This window comes from Podarcis gaigeae (assembly GCF_964106915.1).
Source record: "Podarcis gaigeae genome assembly, chromosome: 3".
In the NCBI taxonomy this organism is placed as follows: Eukaryota; Metazoa; Chordata; class Lepidosauria; order Squamata; family Lacertidae; genus Podarcis; species Podarcis gaigeae.
The window spans coordinates 77,997,317-78,020,090 of NC_139680.1; the positions used below are offsets into that span (position 1 = coordinate 77,997,317).

The following is a 22,774-nucleotide window of genomic DNA, read 5'->3' on the forward strand; positions in this document are numbered from 1 at the left end:
ACTGGCCTTGTTATTTGCAGTGCTTTCTAAGGCCCATTTGACTTCACTCTCCAGGATGTCTGGCTCAAGGTCAGCAACCCCACTACCTGGGGTGTACAAGACATCCATATCTTTCTGGTATAATTCCTCTGTGTATTCTTGCCACCTCTTCTTGATGTCTTCTGCTTCTGTTAGGTCCTTACCACTTTTGTCCTTTATTATGGTAATCTTTGAACGAAATGTTCCTTTCATATCTCCAATTTTCTTGAACAGATCTCTGGTTCTTCCCATTCTGTTGTTTTCCTCTATTTCTTTGCATTGCTCATTTAAGAAGGCCCTCTTATCTCTCCTTGCTATTTTTTGCAAATCTGCATTCAATTTCCTGTATCTTTCTCCATCTCGCTCGCATTTTGCTTGCCTTCTCTCCCCCGCTATTTGTAAGGCCTCGTTGGACAGCCACTTTGCTTTCTTGCATTTCCTTTTCATTGGGATGGTTTTCGTTGCTGCCTCCTGTATAATGTTGTGAGCCTCCATCCATAGTTCTTCAGGCACTCTGTCCAGCAAATCTAAATCCTTAAACCTGATCCTCACTTCCACTGTGTATTCATAAGGGATTTGATTCAGATTGTATCTTACCGGCCCAGTGGTTTTTCCTACTTTCTTCAGTTTAAGCTTGAATTTTGCTATAAGAAGCTGATGATCTGAGCCACAGTCAGCTCCAGGTCTTGTTTTTGCTGACTGTATCGAGCTTCTCCATCTTTGGCTGCAGAGAATATAATCAATCGGATTTCGATGCTGCCCATCTGGTGATGTCCACATGTAGAGTCGTCTCTTGTGTTGTTGGAAAAGTGTGTTTGTGATGACCAGCTTGTTCTCTTGACAGAACTCTATTAGCCTTTGCCCTGCTTCATTTTGCTCTCCAAGGCCAAACTTGCCAGTTGTTCCTTTTATCTCTTGGTTCCCTACTTTAGCATTCCAATCTTCTATAATGAGAAGAACATCCTTCTTTGGTGTCACTTCTATAAGGTCTTGTAAGTCTTCATAGAATTGGTCAATTTCAGTTTCTTCTGCACCAGTAGTTGGTGCATAAACTTGGATTACTGTGATGTTAAAAGGTCTGCCTTGGATTCGTATCGAGATCATTCTATCATTTTTGAGATTGCATCCCAGTACTGCTTTCGCAACTCTTTTGTTGACTATGAGGGCCACTCCATTTCTTTTGCGGGTTTCTTGCCCACAGTAGTAGATATGATGGTCATCCGAACTGAATTCGCCCATTCCCGTCCATTTTAGCTCACTGATGCCCAGGATGTCAATATTTATTCTTGCCGTCTCATTTTTGACCACATCCAACTTACCCAGGTTCCTATGCAATATTTTTCTTACATTCCAGGTTCCTATGCAATATTTTTCTTTACAGCATTGGACTTTCCTTTCGCTTCCAGGCATATCCGCAACTGAACGTCCTTTCGGCTTTAGCCCAGCCGCTTCATCAGCTCTGGATCTACTTGTACTTGTCCTCCGCTCTTCCCCAGTAGCATGTTGGACGCCTTCCGACCTGAGGGGCTCATCTTCCAGCGTCATAACTTTTATATGCCTGTTGTCTTTGTCCATGGAGTTTTCTTGGCAGGGATACTGGAGTGGTTTGCCGGTTCCTCCTCCAGGTGGATCACGTTTGGTCAAAACTCTCCACTATGACCTGTTCATCTTGGGTGCCCTGCTCGGCATAGTTCATAGCTTCTCTGAGTTCTTCAAGCCCCTTCACCACGGCAAGGCAGTGATCCATGAAGGGGAAATGCTACTGTTAATGTAACTTAAAAGCCTTGTTAACTCAGCTTTGTGAGCTGCACCTACTATAAAATCAAAAGCGCTTGTGCTTACTCTCTTACCCACATCCTTATACTGGTGAACTTTTGTTTTTCTTTACCCAGCCATAGTTTTCCGGAGCATTTCCTAGTTTTGATTTTGTCTTCTAAGTATAAAGTGGGACTTTCTCCTCAAGCTAAATAAATGTTTATGAGAGGAGAACTGTAGTGAAAGTTAAGGCCATGATCCTGTATATAGACACTTGTACTTAAGTTCAATTGAAATCAGTAAGATTTAATGTTGGCATAATTATTCTAAATCTCATAATTGTTTGCAATCTAAGGAGCCCTAACTGAAGCAGCAGATTAATTCAACAAGGATGTTGTGTCCACATAGCTTTTTAAAACATCATCTTCATTTTAATTGTTTGGCAACATTAACTCTTCTGTGAGTGCTGTTTATAAGATGGCTTATCACAATGACCTTACATTCTTCATCCGCCCAAGTCCTGGATAACATTGCAAGAAAGGGATTTATAAATTGGCCACAGTTTGACAAACTGAACTTCTTGTATATAGATGGAAGCCTAATTAATGTTCATAGTCATTTGTTTCATCCCTCATAAGTAACTTGAGGACTGCTTCCTTAGGAACACAACTGTTGTTGAAAAATTGGCTCTTGCAGATCTAAGTGATTTCAATTATTTGGAGAATATTATCTAACTTTAAAAAAAAAAGCATTTGCAAGGATGTACCCATAGCCAGAAACTGTCAGCAAGGAACTGCTTAGTTTTCATCTATTTGGAAACGTCACCCTGAAAATGCCTGAATAAATTTTTTGCATCCAAATCATACAGTTCTGTGTAGGTAGTTCACAGAAAGTTTAAATGTGCCACATGCATTCTTTAAAGACTATTCTATGTGCATGGGAAGCCAATTCTCTGCAGAGATGCTGGACTTTGGGAGAAACCAAGTCTTACTTTCCCCCACCTCTTCTCTATTAGTATAGCAGTAATGCCCAACTTAGAAATAGAAAGACACATACATACAAAACACAATACTACCCATAAGGATAGGGATGGGTTTAAGCTGTGACCAGGTAGAAAATCCCCCTGTTGCATTCTGTGCAAGGCAAAAGGAGCAAAACACTCCTTTCATGCTACTTGGGTATGGAAATGCCATTCATTTACAAACATAAAAATAAACAAGCCGGTATTTTCACTGAGAGACTTCTAAAATAAGCAAACTATCACTGCCCATTGCAATGCAAGCAGTGATAGAGCCAGCTGGATGGCTAACTGAATAGCATTCCGTGGCTGAAAAAACTCTATTCCCTGTGTCCACTCACTGCACCACATGGTCCACTCACTGGATGATGACTCCATGGAGCAATCCTTAACATGTTAACTTTCAGACATGCACACAAGCCCCATTCCCCAAATCTCTTCACTTAGTCCCTGATCTTCCTATGTTGAACAGGAAAAGTCAGCAGAATTTACCTGAATGCAATTAAAACCTTCCGTGTGATTGGGGACCATGGTAAAGCAGATTAAAGTCTGTTTGTTCACCCTTATTCTGCCCACCACCAACTTTAAACGTTGATTTACAGCTTCTGATGGGGAACAGAGAGGTTGGCATTATAAACATTTTTATTACTTTGCAACCCAGCTCTCTGATTGACTTCACTCAGTACCTTCATGCTGATGTGAAAAAATGGTGCTATGTAGGAAGCAGTGTTAGAATGAGCACTCACACTATATTGTGGGTACCTTTTGTGGGATCGTGTGTGGTGCTACAGTTCCCAGGGAACTTGCTAGTAGAAACGGGCTGACCTGCTTCTCAGTGTATTATTCCTGGGAAGTGGGGCCAGACCCATTATAAATAGGGGGAGGAGCCGTATTAGCCAGGCAGACGGCTCTGGAGATTCACCCTCCCTACCCTTTGTTGTTGTTTAGTCATTTAGTCGTGTCCGACTCTTCGTGACCCCATGGACCAGAGCACGCCAGGCACTTCTGTCTTCTACTGCCTCCCGCAGTTTGGTCAGGCTCATGTTTGTAGCTTTGAAGACACTATCCAACCATCTCATCCTCTGTCATCCCCTTCTCCTTGTGCCCTCCATCTTTCCCAGCATCAGGGTCTTTTCCAGGGAGTTTTCTCTTCTCATGAGGTGGTCAAAGCATTGGAGCCTCAGCTTCACGATCTGTCCTTCCAGTGAGCACTCAGGGCTGATTTCCTTAAGAATGGATCGGTTTGTTCTTCTTGCACTCCATGGGACTCTCAAGAGTCTCCTCCAGCACCATAATTCAAAAGCATCAATTGTTCGGCGATCAGCCTTCTTTATGGTCCTCCCTACCCTCTATTTGTTAATGTTTCTTGTTTACAGGTTAACTTTTTCTTCCTGTTTGGCAGGCGCTGCTATGGTCTTTGATTGGTTGCTGTTGAAGGACTGGGAAGAAATTTTCCTGCATTGGCAGGTTTTGTCTTCCCCGTAGCAATTTGTCACAACTTTGGCGGTTACGGCCTTGGGTGGAATCCTTTAGTCTTTTCTTCCCTATAATTTTGTGTCTGTGTGTGTGTGTGTGAAGTGGTGACTCACCCCCCTGTGGCGGCAATTCCAGGGTCCCCTCTGAAAGGGGTTACATAAATGGGTGTCACTGGCCGTACACTGAAAGGTTGTCAGTGAACTACCCTGTGTGCGGGGATATGGGCTCGGCTGCCTGCCTACACTTGCAGAGCATCCCCATATCCCATTTACCCTGATGTTCCCCAGTTCCCCGGCTGGGGGGCTGGGAGGGATACATGCCTAAGGCCTAAGCCAAGGTCTCCCTACATTCAGAAGTTTAATAAAGTTTTGGCCTAATTTTAATTCCATAACATTGTCAGAGTCTTTATTTCCTTTCCCATGTTCCCTGGGGAATGGGGCTGTTGTGCCTAGTCACGAAAACTGAGATATGAAAGCTAGGAGCTAAATGGTACCTTAAATCTAGGTTATGGCTGTAACAACGGAATGTCTAGGTGTGCTTTTTTATAACAAGAATACAAAGCTGAAAATGAATGAACTGCAGCTAAACTATTATGTTCATTTTTCACATGGTCTAATCCTTCCCCTGCCCACCCCCCTAATAAGGGTCTCTTCTCCAGTCTTCAGAGAGTAGCTGGAGGCGGGGAGGCAGAAAAAGGGCCTCCTTTCCTTCCACTCTGCAGTTTGAATCTGAAATCTTAGGCGCAGTACTGCACCCAGAGCTCAGAAACTGCTTGCACTAATGAAATTTCCTGCCACAAAATGTGCCTAGAACAATTGGAGCTTCAAACACTGTTAGGAAGGTTCTGCCTTTTTGTCGCTTTGCCATTGTTGCATGTGCATAAGTCGATGCCCATGGGTGCTGCATTTGCATCATGAATATCTCCTAAAGTTCAACAGTTTGAGTTTCTGTTCAGACCCCATCTCTGTCCCGGTGAAAGCACTTCTGAAAAGCTCGTCCCTCTGCAGGTGCTTTATGTGAAACTGTAAGCATTTAGCAGCTCTCTGCAACTATGTGTAGCTTACGCATGCTAGAGCTGACATAACCCAGCAGTGGCTGTGCTGGCATTCATGAGCTTCCATGCACATTGGATGGTTCTATGAATATTATATGAGGATCATAGCTCAGTCATACCTGGAATAGAAAGGATTTGAATGTTGCCGCTTATTAGTGGAAGCACCACTAAAACCTTTCAGCAGTGCTCAGGTGGGGGCAGTAATGTCTAAAACATCCATGTGTGCATCCAAGCCCCACAGAGCTCTGGCTTTAGGCTTCACTGCTTTCTTTTTTTTGGTGCTGCATAAGGCTTTTAAAAACTCAGCTCTAAGGATCCACCTTTCTTTATAAATCTATGAGCCTATTCTGTCACAAAAGGCTGCTAGTTCCATGAAATAATAAGCTAAATGTAGTCAAAAAGTGGTATTTCAAGAAAGAAAAAAAAAAGGGCTTCTTCTTTTTTGGCCAGTTTAAACATCCCTTTGCTTGTCTTCAGCACTTTTTAAAACTGAGGATTCTGTGATTCTTTCTAATGAGAGAAATGTTTAATCTATTGTTCTGTCTCCAGTTGGAGAATGTGTTATTTATTGTTTTTACATATTACTGTGTATGTGAATCTAAACAATCTGATAAATTTTTCATCCAATGTCATACAAAGGGGTATTAAGCTATAGCAAATATATTAAACAGGGATTAGTTCTGTAAAGCAGCTCATGTAATTGTATTTGTTCCACCCAGCCAGTTGAATCTTCTAATGATAAAAACAAAATGAAAGGTTGCTTACAGTTTAAAGACTTTGATTTACAAAATAGAATATTAGGATTGATTGGGGGAATGAGTAGCGAGAGAAATTGAAACTTATGTTAGGGGTGTTTTCATTTTTCTTAACATGGCTCTGGTTCTGACACACATAGGCAGCATTAATCAGTTATGTGGAAGTTATATTTAATATTGAATAATGATTGAAAAGATGTTTGTCATGACATAAGATGGGAAGGTTCTGTTGCAAAGTGCAGCTACACACTCTTTGCAGCTGAAAGGACATCAGAAGAGGATAATGGGTGGCAATAAAGAAAATTGAAATGAGTATGAAAATGTGCTTTTCCTAACTTGGAAACCTAGTGCAACTGGCAGGAATGCTATTTTTAAATAAAGAATTTCTAAAGGCAGTGGTCATATATTCCAGACCCTCCAACATGTTACAGATGAAAAAAGGAACGTGCTTATAACACCCCCATTCCCATAGTAAGTAAGGAACACTTCTTAAGCTCCCCCATTACAAATGGCAGGAAGCACCACTATGTCTGCTTTTTGCAGTATTTATTTACTCTACAACAGCTTGTCCTGAGCTGCTTTAAAAACCATGTATGTGTTTGTTCTTTTGTTAAAGATATGCTAGAAAAACAAAATGTCACACAATCTTGTGTCAGTCATTCAAAACGAGTTTCACCAGGCTCCGCTATGCACTATATGAAGTCTTAAATGTTAGTATGAATTTACATATATGTGTTGGAGAGTCTAGAGCCATCTTTTCCCCTTCCCCCACCCATGCAGAGGTTTAATCGTATACACGGGGAAGGAGACTGAACCCTGAAGAATGTCAAACCGGCAACTCACGCTTGCAAAATTTAGGCATCCCAACAAATAAAAAATAGGGAGTATAGTATAGTATAGTATAGTATAGTATAGTATAGTATAGTACCTGTTGCAGGGACCAGAATACCAGGGCTGTCATGGCTGATTGGAGACATATGACACAGATGACTGCATTTCTAATTTTATTACTGTAGGGTTTTAGGTCTCTCAGACTACAGAAATTCAGGTCATGAATGTTGACAGTCACCTAAATGTGTCAGTGAACATTCATTTGTGTGAGCAGCAGCTCCTGCTTATATATTGGATGGGATAAAGTCTCTCAGAGCTTACTCAGACAAGCTCTGGGGTTGCATGGCTTCTTTCTCCCCATACCGGGAGAAAGTACTAGACAGTGAAAATTGAGGAATTATATAATTTGTTTTGGAAATTTACAACGTTTGTTAGAATTCATCCCATTCCAGACATTAGCCTTAAAGGGGGGAGTGTACAGAAGTTGGGCCATGCTGCTGACACTATACCTGTCTTCATGTCCCTGACCTAACCATGCCCCCACATAGATGCCTAGAAAGGAACCCCTCCACATGAGCAGCGATTCACATGTTGGGACTCCATACAATCAGAGCACTAGCTTTCTGAAAAGTAGGCCTTTAGAAAGTAGGAAGAGGGAAAGCATGGCAGTCTCTTAACCTTCATGAAGAGACCAGGAGGCTGCCATCTTACTGCATGGTTTCTACTCCCCCTCTCCCCAAACGTTGGAAGCGACTGTAACACAGTTCCTATTTAATCAGGGTTCTTGTTTATAGAAATTTAATAAATAAGGAGGATGAGGAGGATCAGAAATCAGCATTTAAGTTTCTTCTCTAATGACTCCCAGAGGGCATTCCAAGACCTCAGGGTTAACCCCTTCCTCTGCCCAGCAGCCAAGGCCGAATCATTATGCTGAAGGCCCTTCAGCCATCTCAGACTGTCCCTGCCTGAGCTCGGGTGGGCCCAGAGCTCAGCCATTATAAATAAATAGTAATAGTGAGAGAGAAAGAGTTCTGAGGAGCTAACATCCAGGCCTTGGAGTGCCCTGTGAGACGAAAGAAGGGGAATTTCCAGCAATAAGCTTCCCTTTTTTCAAATAGTTTAAACCCCGATCAGAGTTTTCAGTGTTCAAGTTGGGCCAAGGCTTTTCTTAAACTTTAGAAGGAATTTTGTTTTGAAAAGGGTGGAAGAGGGAACACATGTTTCACAGACGGCACCTGATCTTTAAAGCTGCAGATAGGAGGGGACAGTGTTCATACAGCCACCCACTCCTGAGTAGTGTGAAAGAAGAGAGGGAGAGAGACTCACTGTCAACATATTTATTTTAGTAGGTATCACAGAATTGTAGAGTTGGAAGGGACCCCAAGTGTTATGTACTGATGTTCTCACCCTGGGCCAGCAGGGGGATACTGTAGATAGTTATGCAAATGAAGGATCGAAAGTGACGTTCAGTGATTGGATAGTTTGTATGCAAATGAAGGATTGAAAAGTGACATTCTGTGATTGGATAGTTTTAGAAAGTTGCAACAGTTACAATTGTTCTGGAGCTCTATATAAGCAGGCTGACTGAGCTCCTCAGTTAGTTCTGTTCCAGCTTACAAATAAAGAGCTGCTTTGGAAGAATCGCTGTGTCATCTGATATGTTGGCCCACAACCTAACACCAAGGGTCATCTTGTCCAACCCCCTGAAATGCAGGAATCTCAGCTAAAGCATCCATGACAGATGGCCACCTCTGCTTAAAAACCTCCAAGGAAGGAGAGTCTACAACCTCCCGAGAGAGGCTGTTCCACTGTCAAACAGCTCTTAACTGACTGAAAGTTTTTCCTGCTGTTTAGGTAGTGTCTCTTCAAAGCTTCATCTCCAGCTATGTGCTCTCTGTTATTTTTAGGCCTATATTTTAGTTGTATTTGTAGGAATACTAAAATTCTGTTATTTGCAAATTGCACTCTTTTCTCCTAGAAAAAAAAAAGTTCTAATTTATAATAATAATAATAATAGTAGTAGTAGTAGTAGTAGTAATAATAATAATAATAATAATAATAATAATAATAATAATTTATTTATACCCCGCCCATCTGGCTGGGCTTCCCCAGACACTCTGGGCGGCTTCCATAAAAAACAAAAATACAGTAATTTATAGAGGTAAAAGCACCAGGTTCAAAATCAAAATAAGCCAGCCCATGACACCCTGCATAATCACTGAAAGAAAAATGCCTTTAGTACCATAGTAGCAGTAACATTCATTCTTGGCACCATTTCTAATCTGTATGGGAAGTCACATGGCATTCCTATTGCACTTTCTTCTGTTACCACTTTTGAATAAAACATTGTTGCTAAACTATGGGATTAACATCTGGGAGAAGAGCTGCCATAGCTAAGTAATACCTACTTGGCCTAGTTTTACAGTCTTTAAAAGAGACATTACATTTGTCATTTAGTAATTACTATTGTACTGTTGAGTTGAAAACCTCTGGCTCATTTTACTAGTGTCAACTAGTAATTTGGCCAGTTGTAAGGAGTAACAACTTTGAGACATTGTTAATATCAGCAATTAAATTTGTTCCAGAAAGTAGAACTTTTGCAAAACAAATTCTGCATGAGGTAGATACTACTTTGGGGAAGGGGGTTTTCTTTTTTTCTTTTTCTTTTGCTCCAAGTATTTAATTATCTGACATCTGTATTGCATTGCCTTTCATTAAATATCTGACTCTTTTTGCTTGTGTTATCTATACAGGAACAAATTTGGCATGTCACTGTTTACTGATCAACAATACAGGCCACTCAACAGTTAGGAACTTGGTCATAGACGTTAGCATGCTGATAGTATCGTTAGCTTCCTTTATATTTTTAAAGGTTGTTTTTAAAGTGCAGTTCCAAACTCTAAACTAAAAAAGGGGAGATTTCTATTGTGTCTGAAATTGTTTGATCTCTTAGAGATTTGATTAGCAAACTTTTGTAGTTTCTCTGCTTAATGGCGTCACTAGTCTGTAGCCTGTAGGCTTACATGGCTGAAGTTAATGGGTTTATTTTATTTCTAATTGTGGGAACTGCTTTAGGCCTTTATGCTAATATTCATATTTTGTAAATTAGCCATGTATTGTTGCAGCCACCGTGCTGGAGGAAATATGATACTATTGAATTCATTCAGCATTTATTTTTATTTTGGGGAATATTTAACTTTATATGTGCTGGTGACCAAATAAAGACAATTGCCACACGTTCCCTATTCATTAGATTTATGGACCTTGGTGGGCACTAAACCAGAAATAAACATATACTTTGATGTGCACAGGTTTTTTTAAAATTGACCCCCAACTATCCTGACACCGTCCCCATCTGGATGAAAACCAGGGCTGGCCCTACCATTAGACAGTGTGAGGCAACTCAGACAGCTAATTTGACCACATTTTGCCCCCAAACCTGAGGCTTCCTATCCCTGGTTCATTTCTCTTCTACTCCTGTTGCCACTGTACTCCAGACGCAACTCTATGGTTTGGCTTTGTTGAAGAGATACCAGCCATGGTATCATGAAAGGGCATATGGTATCATGGAAGGGCACATAATGTTAGCTATTTAATGTATTGTTATTGTATCTTTATTGTTGTAAAGGTAGGAGGCATTTGTGAGATCTTTTGGTCTCAAGTACCAAAATAACTTGGTCTTGAGTACTATGCACTTTAAATTGGGGGTCTGGGATACTATTTGCTTTTCCTGCTTAGGTGTTGGACAGATGCAGCTGTGACAGATACATAAAAGGAAGAGACTCGCCTGGATTGCACTTCATTCCAAACCAGGGAGTGGGAATGTCTTTCAGCCTGAGGCCCATACTCCGTCATGGGGAACCTTTCAAGGGCAGCATGCCAGTGGTGGGCAGGACCAGAGGCAAAAAGTGGGTGGAACAATGGGTGTTGATGCTTACTTTTGTAAACACACACACCTCTCTCTCTTCATCTTTCAGTCAGGAAAAAAGCATTCAGAGAGGGTGTGAAGCAGGGATGGTGAGAGATGTGGCCTAGGAAGAGGGGGCTGACATGGGGAGGTGTCACAGTTTAAGGAGAGTCCTGAGGATTAAAGAGGTCTGGAGGACCACATTTTGCCCCCAAACCTGAGGCTTCCTATCCCTGGTTCATTTCTCTTCTACTCCTGTTGCCACTGTACTGCCAGACACAACTCTCTGGTTTGGCTTTGTTGAAGAGATACCAGCCATGAGTGCAGATTTGGATGTGGCACATGGCAGGAGCCATGATTTTCACCCTATGTATTTGCACACTGTAATTGCTATGTATTTGCTATGGTTTATAATGACGCAACAGCAAAATGTCTTATCTTTGCTTGTCAAGCAATCATTATATTGCTATTCTAAGAGGAAGCCTTGTTGTATATCAGATTTTTGGTCATTCTTTCCCTGTTTTCTTTCTTCTGACAGTAAGCAGATCCCTTGCATCTCAGGCAGAGATCCTTCCTGCTTTGAAGGAGATGCAAGGGATTGAACCTTGATTGAACCATGCAAAGTGTGTGCTCCACTACTGAGCTATGACTCTTAGCTAATACATGTTTTCTGTCTATTAGCTAAGAAATGTTTAGAACTTTCACCTGAAATGTAAAAATAATATGTATTTGGTTAGTACACGTGTGTGCTTTTATCTTGTTTTTGTAGACTGAATGGGCCCAGCTAGATCAGCCAAGAACTTTTCCCACTTCCACTTGCATGTTTCTGACATATTTGTTTTAATATATTCGCTTTATCTATGCCTTTTTCTTCAAGTAGGACCCCAGTTTTCAAGCTCCGCAGAAACTCTCAGACCCCTTCATCACATGGAGCAGAATATCATGGTTATTAGCTTCACTTCACAGCTTGTGCTCCTGCATACATGCATTACAGTAGGCCGTAGATGCAAAATACTAAACTCAGTCAAGCTGCCAATCAATGACTTGGCTCTCAAATGCTGGTGTGATTGTTCCTCATTGCCTGCAGGTTCCTGCATAGGATGTATCACCCCAGCATGCAGGAATTTTTGAAATCAAATGGTAGCAATTCTAGGATGACACATGCATCCACACCCACACAATTAAGTCTTCTGTGGATATCATAAGCATTATAATGGACACCAGACACAGCATAACATTCACTCACTTAACACAGCTTTTGAACTCTTAATGGAAAAAGTCATTGTTACACTGCTGCTTACAACTCCTTTTGGTACTTGTTTAGTCATGGTTGGCTGCACCATTTAAATGTTAGAAATGTCTTGTCTGTGAATTCATTTCCTGTAAGTGGGTGATCTCCTGTGTTGGTCAGCACCTTCCACCTCCTAGACAAAGATTTTGTGCAACATATTCACGACTCATTATCTAAAGGCAATTCACAAAAAAGCACTTGCCCAACAAATAAGATTATAATTTAGCATTTCTCTAATGGGTGATGTTGGCATTAAGGGGCTTTCCAACTACCTGATCTTAATATCTCTTAACAGTTGCCTGCTCTCTCTCTTTTCTTCTTCCAGAAAGCATTTTATGCATATGGTATTGTGAATAGCCCCATGTAACTATAGCATTGAATTGAGAAGTGTGTCACTTTCAACAAATAGATACGTTACCAAATATTTTTAAATCCCGACAAACAATCCCGTTATTACTTGAAAGAAAATCTTTTGAGGTGAAATCTAGAGGCAAAATTGAATGTTAATATTTGCAAAAGTGTGATTCTCCAGTGTTTTCGCTGAGGAACAAACCTTGGCTTCCCAGTTGTGGTTTGTTTAGGACAGGGCTGGGAAACTGGATCATCTAAGTCTGCAGGCCAAATCTTGATGCCTGGCAGGCTAAATTAGACCTGTGGGCTAGAGGTTCCCCACTCCTAGTGTGGGAGAAATAAACCACAAGCACTGGTTTGAATATAATGCTAAATCAGCCACTCTGTGGTTTGTTTCCCCCTCAAGGGTAGAGGAGCAAAGCTGGAATTGCTTCAGCTGTGTGCTTCATTCGCAGATTAATTTACCTAACTTTGGTTTATGGTCAGCATTTTGTCTGAACATGACCAGTGTGTAGTAATTGTGCCCCTTGGAAGCTGTGAATTTCAAGTGACTGTTAAACAGTAAATTTCAGTGGGACTCAAGTCATGAATGTTATTATCATGTGTTGTTGTTTTTTTTAAAGTATAAATACCAGCCTTGGGGAGCTTGAGCAGTATCAGATCTTCAGGCAGTAGCGAGGGAAAGTCTAACTCCTGCTCTCTGCCACAAGCCTGGTGAACAAAGCTGGTCCATCAATGAGGTGGGGTGAAGCACTCGCCTCAGGTGACAGAAGCGCAAGAGGCAGCACCCTGCCTCTTCCACTGCTGCCGGAATGTTCCCCTCTGTCTGGCAAGAGGGAAGCATTTTGTAGTGCTGCTGCTCATCTTCCCTGCTCCTGGGGCAGAGAAGACATGCACCACCACCATGCAGAACACCCAAGCTCTGGCCAAGTTCAGTGAGAGAGAGGCATTCCTGCATGTAGCATTGCCACTCGTCTCCCCCACTCTGAGGCAGAGAAGATGAGTAGCAGTGCCTTGAGGAGCATCCTGGTTCTTGCCAATTTCTGTGAGGGGGTGATTTTGGTGGCAGCAGAAATTTGGGGGAGGCACAGTGGGTGGGAAGTGGAGAGTGGCACATTCCCATTTCGCCTCAGGTACATAGTACAGGCTGCTCCTGCTGATGAAAATCTTCCATTCCTAAATCTGCTGTTTTCATTAGGTAAGATGTGTTAATTGACACCAATGAAGACTTCCTTTCTAATGTAAGTGGGGGGGGGGGAATGATTTTTCTCAGGATGACAGGGGTGTGTATGAAACAATTTAAACACTCCCTCTACACTCCCAGTAATCCATCACCTGAGATGGCTCCACTTCAGCTACTTTTTTAAAAAAATTGTTAAAAATAATTTAAAACCTGTGTAATCTCATTCATACTAGTTTGGTCCTTAGGGTAGAACTGTGAGTGTTTGTGACTTGATCGTCTGCATATTTTTAAAAGGCAGACATAGCCACAGAAACCTCAATGTGGATTCCTGGGTGGAATCTACACACATCTATAAACTATTTTGAAAATGCCTTTTTTAAAAAGCATTTTTACAGTACACTGGATTTTCCATAAGGCTCACCATTGCCGTCAAGTGTCACATTGTATATTGCACTTAAAACAAACTTAAAATGTTTCATTTGCAGCTGTATAATTGAGTCCTATAGTTGAAATAGCTTCTATGCCCAGCACCCTGCTCAAAGTTACCAGGAAAAGAAAAGGATTAAATTCTTTATGTGTACAATATTGATCTGCATCCCCACATCCATTCCTATGGCTGCATATAGCTTAAAAAGACCCAGAAAATCCAACCATGAATCTCCCACTGCTAATTCCGCCTTTAGGCCTGACTTCATGTTCCCTTGTGTCAGCTTTTTCTCTTTATTTTTTTCTCTTAGCAAGCATATTATTAATGTGCATATATTCTTTTTAGACTGTGTACTTCAAGTTACACAGAATAGTTTTATATATGCCTACCTCTTATGCCTGACAAAGCAGAGTTCTGTCACATTGATTTCAACCACATGCTTAAGTCTTCCCAAAGAAGACTTGTTTGATCTAACACTTCTTAATTTTGATGGTTGAAATGTGTCTTTCTGATACCCACTGGATAGATTAAGGTTTACGGCATTGGATTCTGGTGTGTATTTTTTAATAAATGTGAGTTAAATACAGCTACCTTTCTTTTTTAAAAAATTACACTTTTTAATCTAAAAATGGGGAAAGGAAGTGTTGAACTGGAATATATGTTGCTAATTCTTATCCTGCCAAGATCAAAGAAACTTTCTTCCGCACTGTGATTATTCTTGCTTTTTTAAAATGCTGTATTTGTTTCTTTGTTTTTCCTTGAATTGGTCTTAGAGCATCCCAATATGTGCATGGTTATTATCTTTTTAATATATATATACTGCCGAATAAAGCAACTATAGAAATATTCCCACAGTTTTATCTTACATCTAATCTGGAAATAGTTGTGTGGTTTTGAAAGCAAAATCAAATATATCTGACAGCCTATTTTACAAAGGCTCTAACATGGATGAAAAGATGAAGCTAAAAGTGCACATGTTTCCGGATTGGTGGGTGGGGCAAGATTCTCCTTGCAAAGGCTGAAAAGGTGTGAGAAATACAGTGGCCCCTTTAGTTATGTACTGCTCTGGATACGTAACTTTCGGGTTACGAATCTGGCAAACCCAGAAGTGTATACTTCCAGGTTTCACCACGTGTGCATCCAGAGGCTCCACTGTACTTTGAATTTAATCATTTACAGTAATTTTATCAAACAGTTTGGGGCTCTTTAACAAGTAAAATATAGTTTGTGGGTACTGGGTTTATGATTTATGGCATGAAAAAGCAACTTGCTGGGAAGTAACAACATTTTCTTTTCTTTGGCAGGTTGTCAAGTTATTAAGCAACAAACGATCGCAAGCAGTTGGGATATTAATGTCCAGTCTTCATTTAGACATGAAAGATATACAGCACGGTAAATGAAACAAACTTTTATTAGATAGATTTTATTCCATGAAATGGCTTTATATTTTCCTATTGAAAATCATGGCCAGCGTTCTTTGTGACTGATACCTCTGCTGTCTGTCAGTATGGAGAACTGACTGAATACTGTATCAGCCTACAGCCTGAAATTGAAATCTAAGGTCTCATATGTTTCCTATGTGGACCTCAATGAACTGAATGAGAGTTTAGGCACTTCATTCTGCTATGCAGAGGTTTCTAGAATGTTAAATACTCTTCTCTCCTGCCTGTTTAGAAAAAAAGCATTGTTGATTCCAGTTTACAAGAAGTATCACTGCAGTTTAAACACTTGGTGGCTTTAACTATGAGCACTTTTCTTTTTTTAAACTAAAATTCTCATTTTCCTTATAAAGTGCATTGTGTTTTGCAATAATACTTTCTGAAGACTTACTGGTAGCACAACCTTGAAAGTTTTATATCAGGAGACATCTTTTGGGGGTGACTGTAATTCCTCCTTCCCTATTTACATTAAAGGATGGCTTTGCAAAAAGGTGAAAAGTGGAGCTATATTTATACTTGCAGTGTTCTTCATGCCTCCTAAGTCCTTATAATAGATTTAAAGCAGATGGGATGGAGTTGTATAGTGCCAGCTTACCTATTAAATAAATATGGTTTCAAGTATATTGCAGACTTCATAAATCATGAAAACATCTTTCTGACTTTTCTAGCCTACCTGTTTTAATTGTGAATTCCATTTGCTCTATTTTGTGGAAGAAATTACGCACAGGGCAAATGTTGGTGTGCACCATCAATTTCTGAGTAACTTTTAATCACAACTTAAGCTTTTGCTAAGTTATTTTCATGGTTACTAAACTTCCCCAAGCTGAAGCATTTAGGCTGGTAGTCACAGATTGAGGCGCCAGTACTGGCGCCAAGAAGTACTTGGTATTTCAAAAGCTGGCAGATGTAGTTCAGTTAAGTCATAGAATGAAATCTGAAAACAATGATATGGTCCTTTCCTTCAGTCAAATATTCAGCTTGGTTTGAGTTAATAATGAGAACCTTATGAACAAAGGAGTCCGCCTAACATCTGGGTCTGTGGTAAAGCCAACACAAGTTGATTGAAAATTTGCTTGCTTAACATGCAACGCTAACAATAATATGGCATGAATGTCAGTCACTGAAGGGGTCAAGCAATACTGTGCTTAACCTTTTATCCTATTAGGATTAAGTGCATGTAATTGTTCTATCCTACAAAGTCTCTTGCAGTATTTTTATATTTCCCTTCATTTGTTCTCCGTACTCAGTTCGTTTTCTTGAAGTGTGTGTATTTATGAGTAACTAACATTGTTCGAAACTGTTGGACATAATTCTGTGGTGATACAAAGAGTTTGATGAGCCATAATAGATTAAGAGTGAGCAGTTTGTGATGAGTATTGAAAGGTGTGCAGATAGTGGACTGGATACTGAATGCCCAGCAGACATGCCTACCTTTCTACGTATCTTTGCACAGTCTAAATCAGCTTCTAATTTTCATTTGCTCCAAACTACTTAATCAAGAGGGATGCGGGTGGCGCTGTGGGTAAAAGCCTCAGCACCTAGGACTTGCCGATCGAAAGGTTGGCGGTTTGAATCCCCGCGGCGGTGTGCGCTCCTGTCGTTCGGTCCCAGCGCCTGCCAACCTAGCAGTTTGAAAGCACCCCCGGGTGCAAGTAGATAAATAGGGACCGCTTACTAGCGGGAAGGTAAACGGTGTTCCGTGTGCTGCACTGGCTCGCCAGATGCAGCTTGTCACACTGGCCACGTGACCCGGAAGTGTCTGCGGACAGCGCTGGCTCCCGGCCTATAGAGTGAGATGAGCGCACAACCCTAGAGTCTGGCAAGACTGGCCCGTACGGGCAGGGGTACCTTTACCTTTACTTAATCAAGAAAAAAATCCCTATAGACCGTTTTAGTGCTAAAACTGGCAGATTCTCTCTTCCTTTCCTTTCCTGGGATGCAAGAAGAAAGACAAAGTCCCCTCAATAGAGGATTGATTAAACTAATTATGTGAATTCATTTGTTGTTGTTTAGTCGTTTAGTCGTGTCCGACTCTTCGTGACCCCATGGACCAGAGCACACCAGGCACTCCTGTATTCCACTGCCTCCCGTAGTTTGGTCAAACTCATGTTCGATAACACTGTCGAGCCATCTCGTCCTCTGTCGTCCCCTTCTCCTTGTGCCCTCCATCTTTCCCAACATCAGGGTCTTTTCCAGGGAGTCTTCTCATGAGGTGGCCAAAGTATTGGAGCCTCAGCTTCATGATCTGTCCTTCCAGTGAGCACTCAGGGCTGATTTCCTTCAGAATGGAGAGGTTTGATCTTCTTGCAGTCCATGGGACTCTCAAGTGTCTCCTCCAGCACCATAATTCAGAATCATCAAATCATCAACCTTTTTTATGGTCCAGCTCTCACTTCCATACATCACTACTGAGGAAACCATAGCTTTGAATTCATAGAGTTGCCTAAAATGACAGCAGCCATTAGACTTCAATTGAATCAAAAACTTAAGAAGGAATGAAACTGCTTAGAAGAATATATGAAAGACATCATTCCAAAACAGATTTATTGATATGCATGGACTAAGTTCGTAAAGGAGTGGAAAAAATTATTGTAAGATTGTTCTGAGGGCCAAAGTAACTAATATATATAACACAATGACAAGTTCAAGATATATCAGCGGATGTCGTGCTGTGGTGGAGGGAAGTCACAATAGCAGAATGAGATACATACAGAATGGAAAACGGGGATTTTACTAATGTAATAATTTACACTGTATATTCTGTATACCTTAGAACATATATTCTATGTTATAATAATGAAACGAAATAAAGATTGATCCCGATCCAGAGCTAATTAACATCATCCACCAGTTTGCTAGGTGGAGTGAACACTCAAAAGATCGCCTTGGATTAACTCTGAAATTACCTGAGTTCTTCTGGCCAAAATTAGAAGAACCAAGTCTATCTGAAGATTCGGGAATGGGGGGAATACTCGTATCCTCCTACTCCAATTCAAAGCAATGACATGAATGGGATTAATTATGTGACTTTGTTAGTAAAGAATCTGTTTGTTTATATGGCGGTGGGGAGAATAGTTTCATTTGGAAACCCCAGGGCAGCACTTCAAATATTGCTACAATATTGAGGGGACAGAAATAAGCAAATATGAGGTGGCTGGAATTTCTTGCGATGATCACTTCTAAGAGGAAACTTTGTGGACGGGAAGCAGCAGCAGACAAGTTGGTGTGCTCTGCCACAATGACCTGGGCATCAGCTGTCACTAAGGGAGGGGTTCACTTCTTTTCTTTTAATATAATTTTTATTAATTTTCTATTTTAACAATCCAATAAAACCACATTAACAATTCCAAATTTCAATAAAAAAATTTAAAAACCAATGCCGAATCATACATAATTTGGTGACTTCCCATGTTCTGGGGTTCAAGGAATAATTATCTAAGTCCTGCAGTAGCTCTTAATTAATCCTTAGACAATAATTCGGATCTTGATCCTTCAGGTTCACAGCCACTGCCTTTTATGACTTACAATCGCATTTGTATATTCCAACCATTAATTTTTCAAGGGGATTAATCCAATGTGGTTCTGCGTGGAATATTTTTTCTCCTTCCCTGTTGTCTTCCTGTTGTGTTCCAACACCAGCACTTTCCTTTGCTTCCGGTTTCTGCTCTCACGTGCAATTCTTACTGTGACATAGATATGGCGTCCCGCCATCAGGGAGGGGCTTCCTCCTGGCAGCCTGTTTGCCTCCTCTTCATCATCTAGATCAGGACCTCCTAGCTCACTGGACCCCTCCCCATGATCTAGTTCTTCACTATTGCCCCATTTCTCCACCCCCATGACCAGCCCTGCCAATACATCTCCCCGGGGCTCATGGCAGGGCTGATCATAATGAATTAATTATTTCAGTACTGAATAAAATGGTAATGTTATTATTATTTTTAATGAACCACACATAATTGAAATCCTCCCCCTCCCCTGCCAAATAAAATAATAATGAATGTCACACTTCTTTCCACACCAAAATTGTGCTTGGTGTCTCTCTTCCATGTGGAAGTGGATGTCAGAGCAGAATTGTCTCTTTTGAGTAATAATAGATGCATGGAAAAATCTTAAATGCTGTGTTAGCGTCTGTCATTGTTTCAGCTATTCATGCTGTGACAGGATCAAGGTTATTGCATTTTCCAACCATGCATATTTTGAGAAGTAATATTTCCGGAGTGAAATGTTACTATTATCATTACTGTTCCATCTGGACAATATCATTATGGCGTCTCTATTGCTCCTTTTGGTTTGACACCCATTGTTTTGTAGAAATAAAAAGTACAGGCAGGGTTCTTTTGGTTAAACTTGTGACATTATAATTTATGACTGAAAGAAGTTTTAGCCTTGCATTGGAGATAGCTTCTCTATCTCTTTCTACCTAATCATAATATTAAAAAACTGCAATATATATACATAGACTTTTAAAATCCAAAATATACTGTTGTCTTTATTATCCAAGAAATACAGTAAGACCTTCCATATCTCAGCTATAAATTAAGCTGAGCTATATTCAAAATCCACCCACGGTACACACTACAATAAATCTTATTTCCACACATACATCTAAGTTAGTAACAGGAGTGTGGATTTACCCTTGGCCAATAAAGCGAGATGAGCGCCGCAACCCCAGAGTTGGTCACAACTGGACCTAATGGTCAGGGGTCCCTTTACCTTTACCTTAGATTGAGAATTGCATTTGCAACTTTCCTTAATGAACATCTCAGGGAATACCTGACTGTTTCTGAGAGTTCCTTTCTGGCTCACAATGTTAACAAATGCATATTTGTGGTGCTGTGTACACGTGCCTTATCGTGTTGCCCATTGGGAAGCTAACATGGTGGAAGACCACTTGGGAATCCAACTGCTCCAGGCCAAAACAAACATACCTGGAAGCGCGCACACACGCACACACACACAAAGAGAGAGCAGAGACAGTTAAGAGAATTCACTCAAATACAGAGAAGATACTCACCAAACAGAAAGATGTGGTTCACAACAGTCAGTGAGAGTTGCATTTCTGTGTGCGAGCATACACAACACCTAAATTGGTCATTCATGGAGTTTCATAGCACTTGAAAGACTGGGCTGAAATATTGTATTGCAATGCTCTTTAAATTGCAGTCCATCTAGACCAGGGGTGGTCAACCTTTTTATACCTACCTACCCACTAATGCATCTTTCTTGATGGTAAAATTTCCTTAGCGCCCACCAGTGCTCGATGGAAGGAGGATTCAGCTTGTGCCATAGAACCCCTACTGCCCGCCTAGAATCCTGAAACACCCACTAGTGGGTGGTAGGGACCAGGTTGACAACCCTTGATCTAAACTGAGGGGTTTACATTCAATAACTTTTTTGCACATCTAAAGCAGCTTGGTCAACCTGAACACTGAGCCCATAAAGAATCTGGTTTCATATTCTGAGCCTAAGAATAATTGGGGGAAATCACCCAGAATTTGTAATTCATCTGAGTATTAAAAGTTGGACAAATTTATATTCTGAACCAGATAATTGCAAACTGGTAAGATCTCTAATTAGTGCAGGGCTTTAGAATAAAAACAAACTATCATTTTCTTTTTAAAGAATTTAATTATGTTTAAACCCATATTTCCCTCTCTCTTCTTCCTGATAATGCTAACATGGTGTAAAATATGGCCTAGTCATGCTTTTAGCTTCCACCTTCAACAGCCAATGATGTGAAGCACAGTGCACCTGGTAATGATTGGTAAAGCTCCTCTAGGTATACATTTTCTATTATTTAGTATAAACCCACACTCTAGATTGGTTGATGTCAGTGGACTTTCTGGTGCTTTGATCAGAACTGGTAACATTTTTACAGGGATCCATTACAGAATAGGAAAGATTGAAATTACTTTGTCTGGAGATGAATTAAAGTTTTTCAGAGAAGTGAAAGTGGTACGATAGAGCCATTGTCACTTGTGGTATATTCACTTCATGGAAATGCTTCAAAAACCTTTCTAGCCATGATTTACACATGAATTACTGTGTAAATCTGTCTCTGTCCATGAATAACTTTTGTCTGACTTTAGTAATATGTAATAATGGAATTGTGGTTCAGGTTATAGGGTTGCCATGTGTCCTCTTTTTCCAGGACACATGCGTAGAGGCGTTATAGCAACCCATAGTTAAAAGTAGAAGTTGGCAAATGTGTCCTCCTTTTTGCTCTTCAAAATATGGCAGACCTGTCTCTGCTCCACCATGCCCATGAAGCAGTATCCTGACAAAACCCTTGTACAAATGGTATAATGCCTTATGTTGTTTCTCTAATCCCAAAGCTGTATTATTATTCAAATGCTCCCATGAGAGTGATGAGTGAATCTGGCATATATGAAAAGGGAAGATCACAAGGTCCCAGAACACAGTCTGCTTCCATGTAGAATGACCAGATTAAACAGTAAAATACAGACAAGCCCATGCAGCCAAACCATTTGTTTCAAGACATTTCCCACATGGCATGATTAGTGTTTACAAGTATCTCCAATGCATTATTTCATTAGGAAAGGAGTCTGCTTTTCTAATTTGCTCAGGCATCATGTGGTACAATTTGAAATAATTAAAATGTAGCAGTTCTAAGCCTGTTCTCAGTTAATATTCTGGAATAATAAGGAGAAACAATGTAGTTCTTCATATTGTAATAAATCAACACACTAGAAAACTGGATTTATGTGCTGGTTGTAAAACTGGGGTTAATTTTCTAGCAACACTTCTGTATAAGATCAACCTACATTTGATAGTAATTTCATTGTTTAGTTTTGGGCTGAATATTGTAGTTTAATGCTCTTAAGCAGCAGTCCTATTCTCCCTGGGTGGGTGCCCCAGGGGCTGTATTATGTTTTGGATCTCCTCCTCCTCCAAGGGCAGAAGTAGATTTCCAAACTCAAAGGGAAGCATATTCAACCTCATTCAGCCCATCCTGGCTCTGTGATCCTTGCCTTACTCATCGCAGGGCTCTGGCATCAGTTGATGTTAAAAGAGAAGAGGGTGTGCCAGGCCACATTGGCTGGAGGCTCCAAAAGACCCAGAAACTTTCCATTCCCTGAACACATCCCTGAAATGGGGGGAAATATATGCCCAGGGCCAGGGCTAGGTTATCTTGCAACCTAGGCAAGCTACCTGCCCCCCCAAGTGCTATCTTCATGTTCAAAAACAGATGTCTTGTAGAAATGATAAAATTAATCGAACTACAAAATAAAAATAAATAAAAACATC

At 40.6% G+C, this 22,774-nt stretch overlaps 1 protein-coding gene across 1 annotated transcript in view; it reads left to right on the forward strand.

Annotated features, from left to right (window-relative positions):
- The window catches only part of FMN2 (formin 2), a 162,720-nt gene that overhangs the window by 69,794 nt on the left and 70,152 nt on the right, over positions 1 to 22,774 (forward strand). Inside the window, exon 8 of the mRNA XM_083732050.1 lies at positions 15,371 to 15,458. Within this exon, the coding sequence (XP_083588176.1) occupies positions 15,371 to 15,458 (88 nt within the window). The remainder of the gene's footprint in view (positions 1 to 15,370; positions 15,459 to 22,774) is intronic.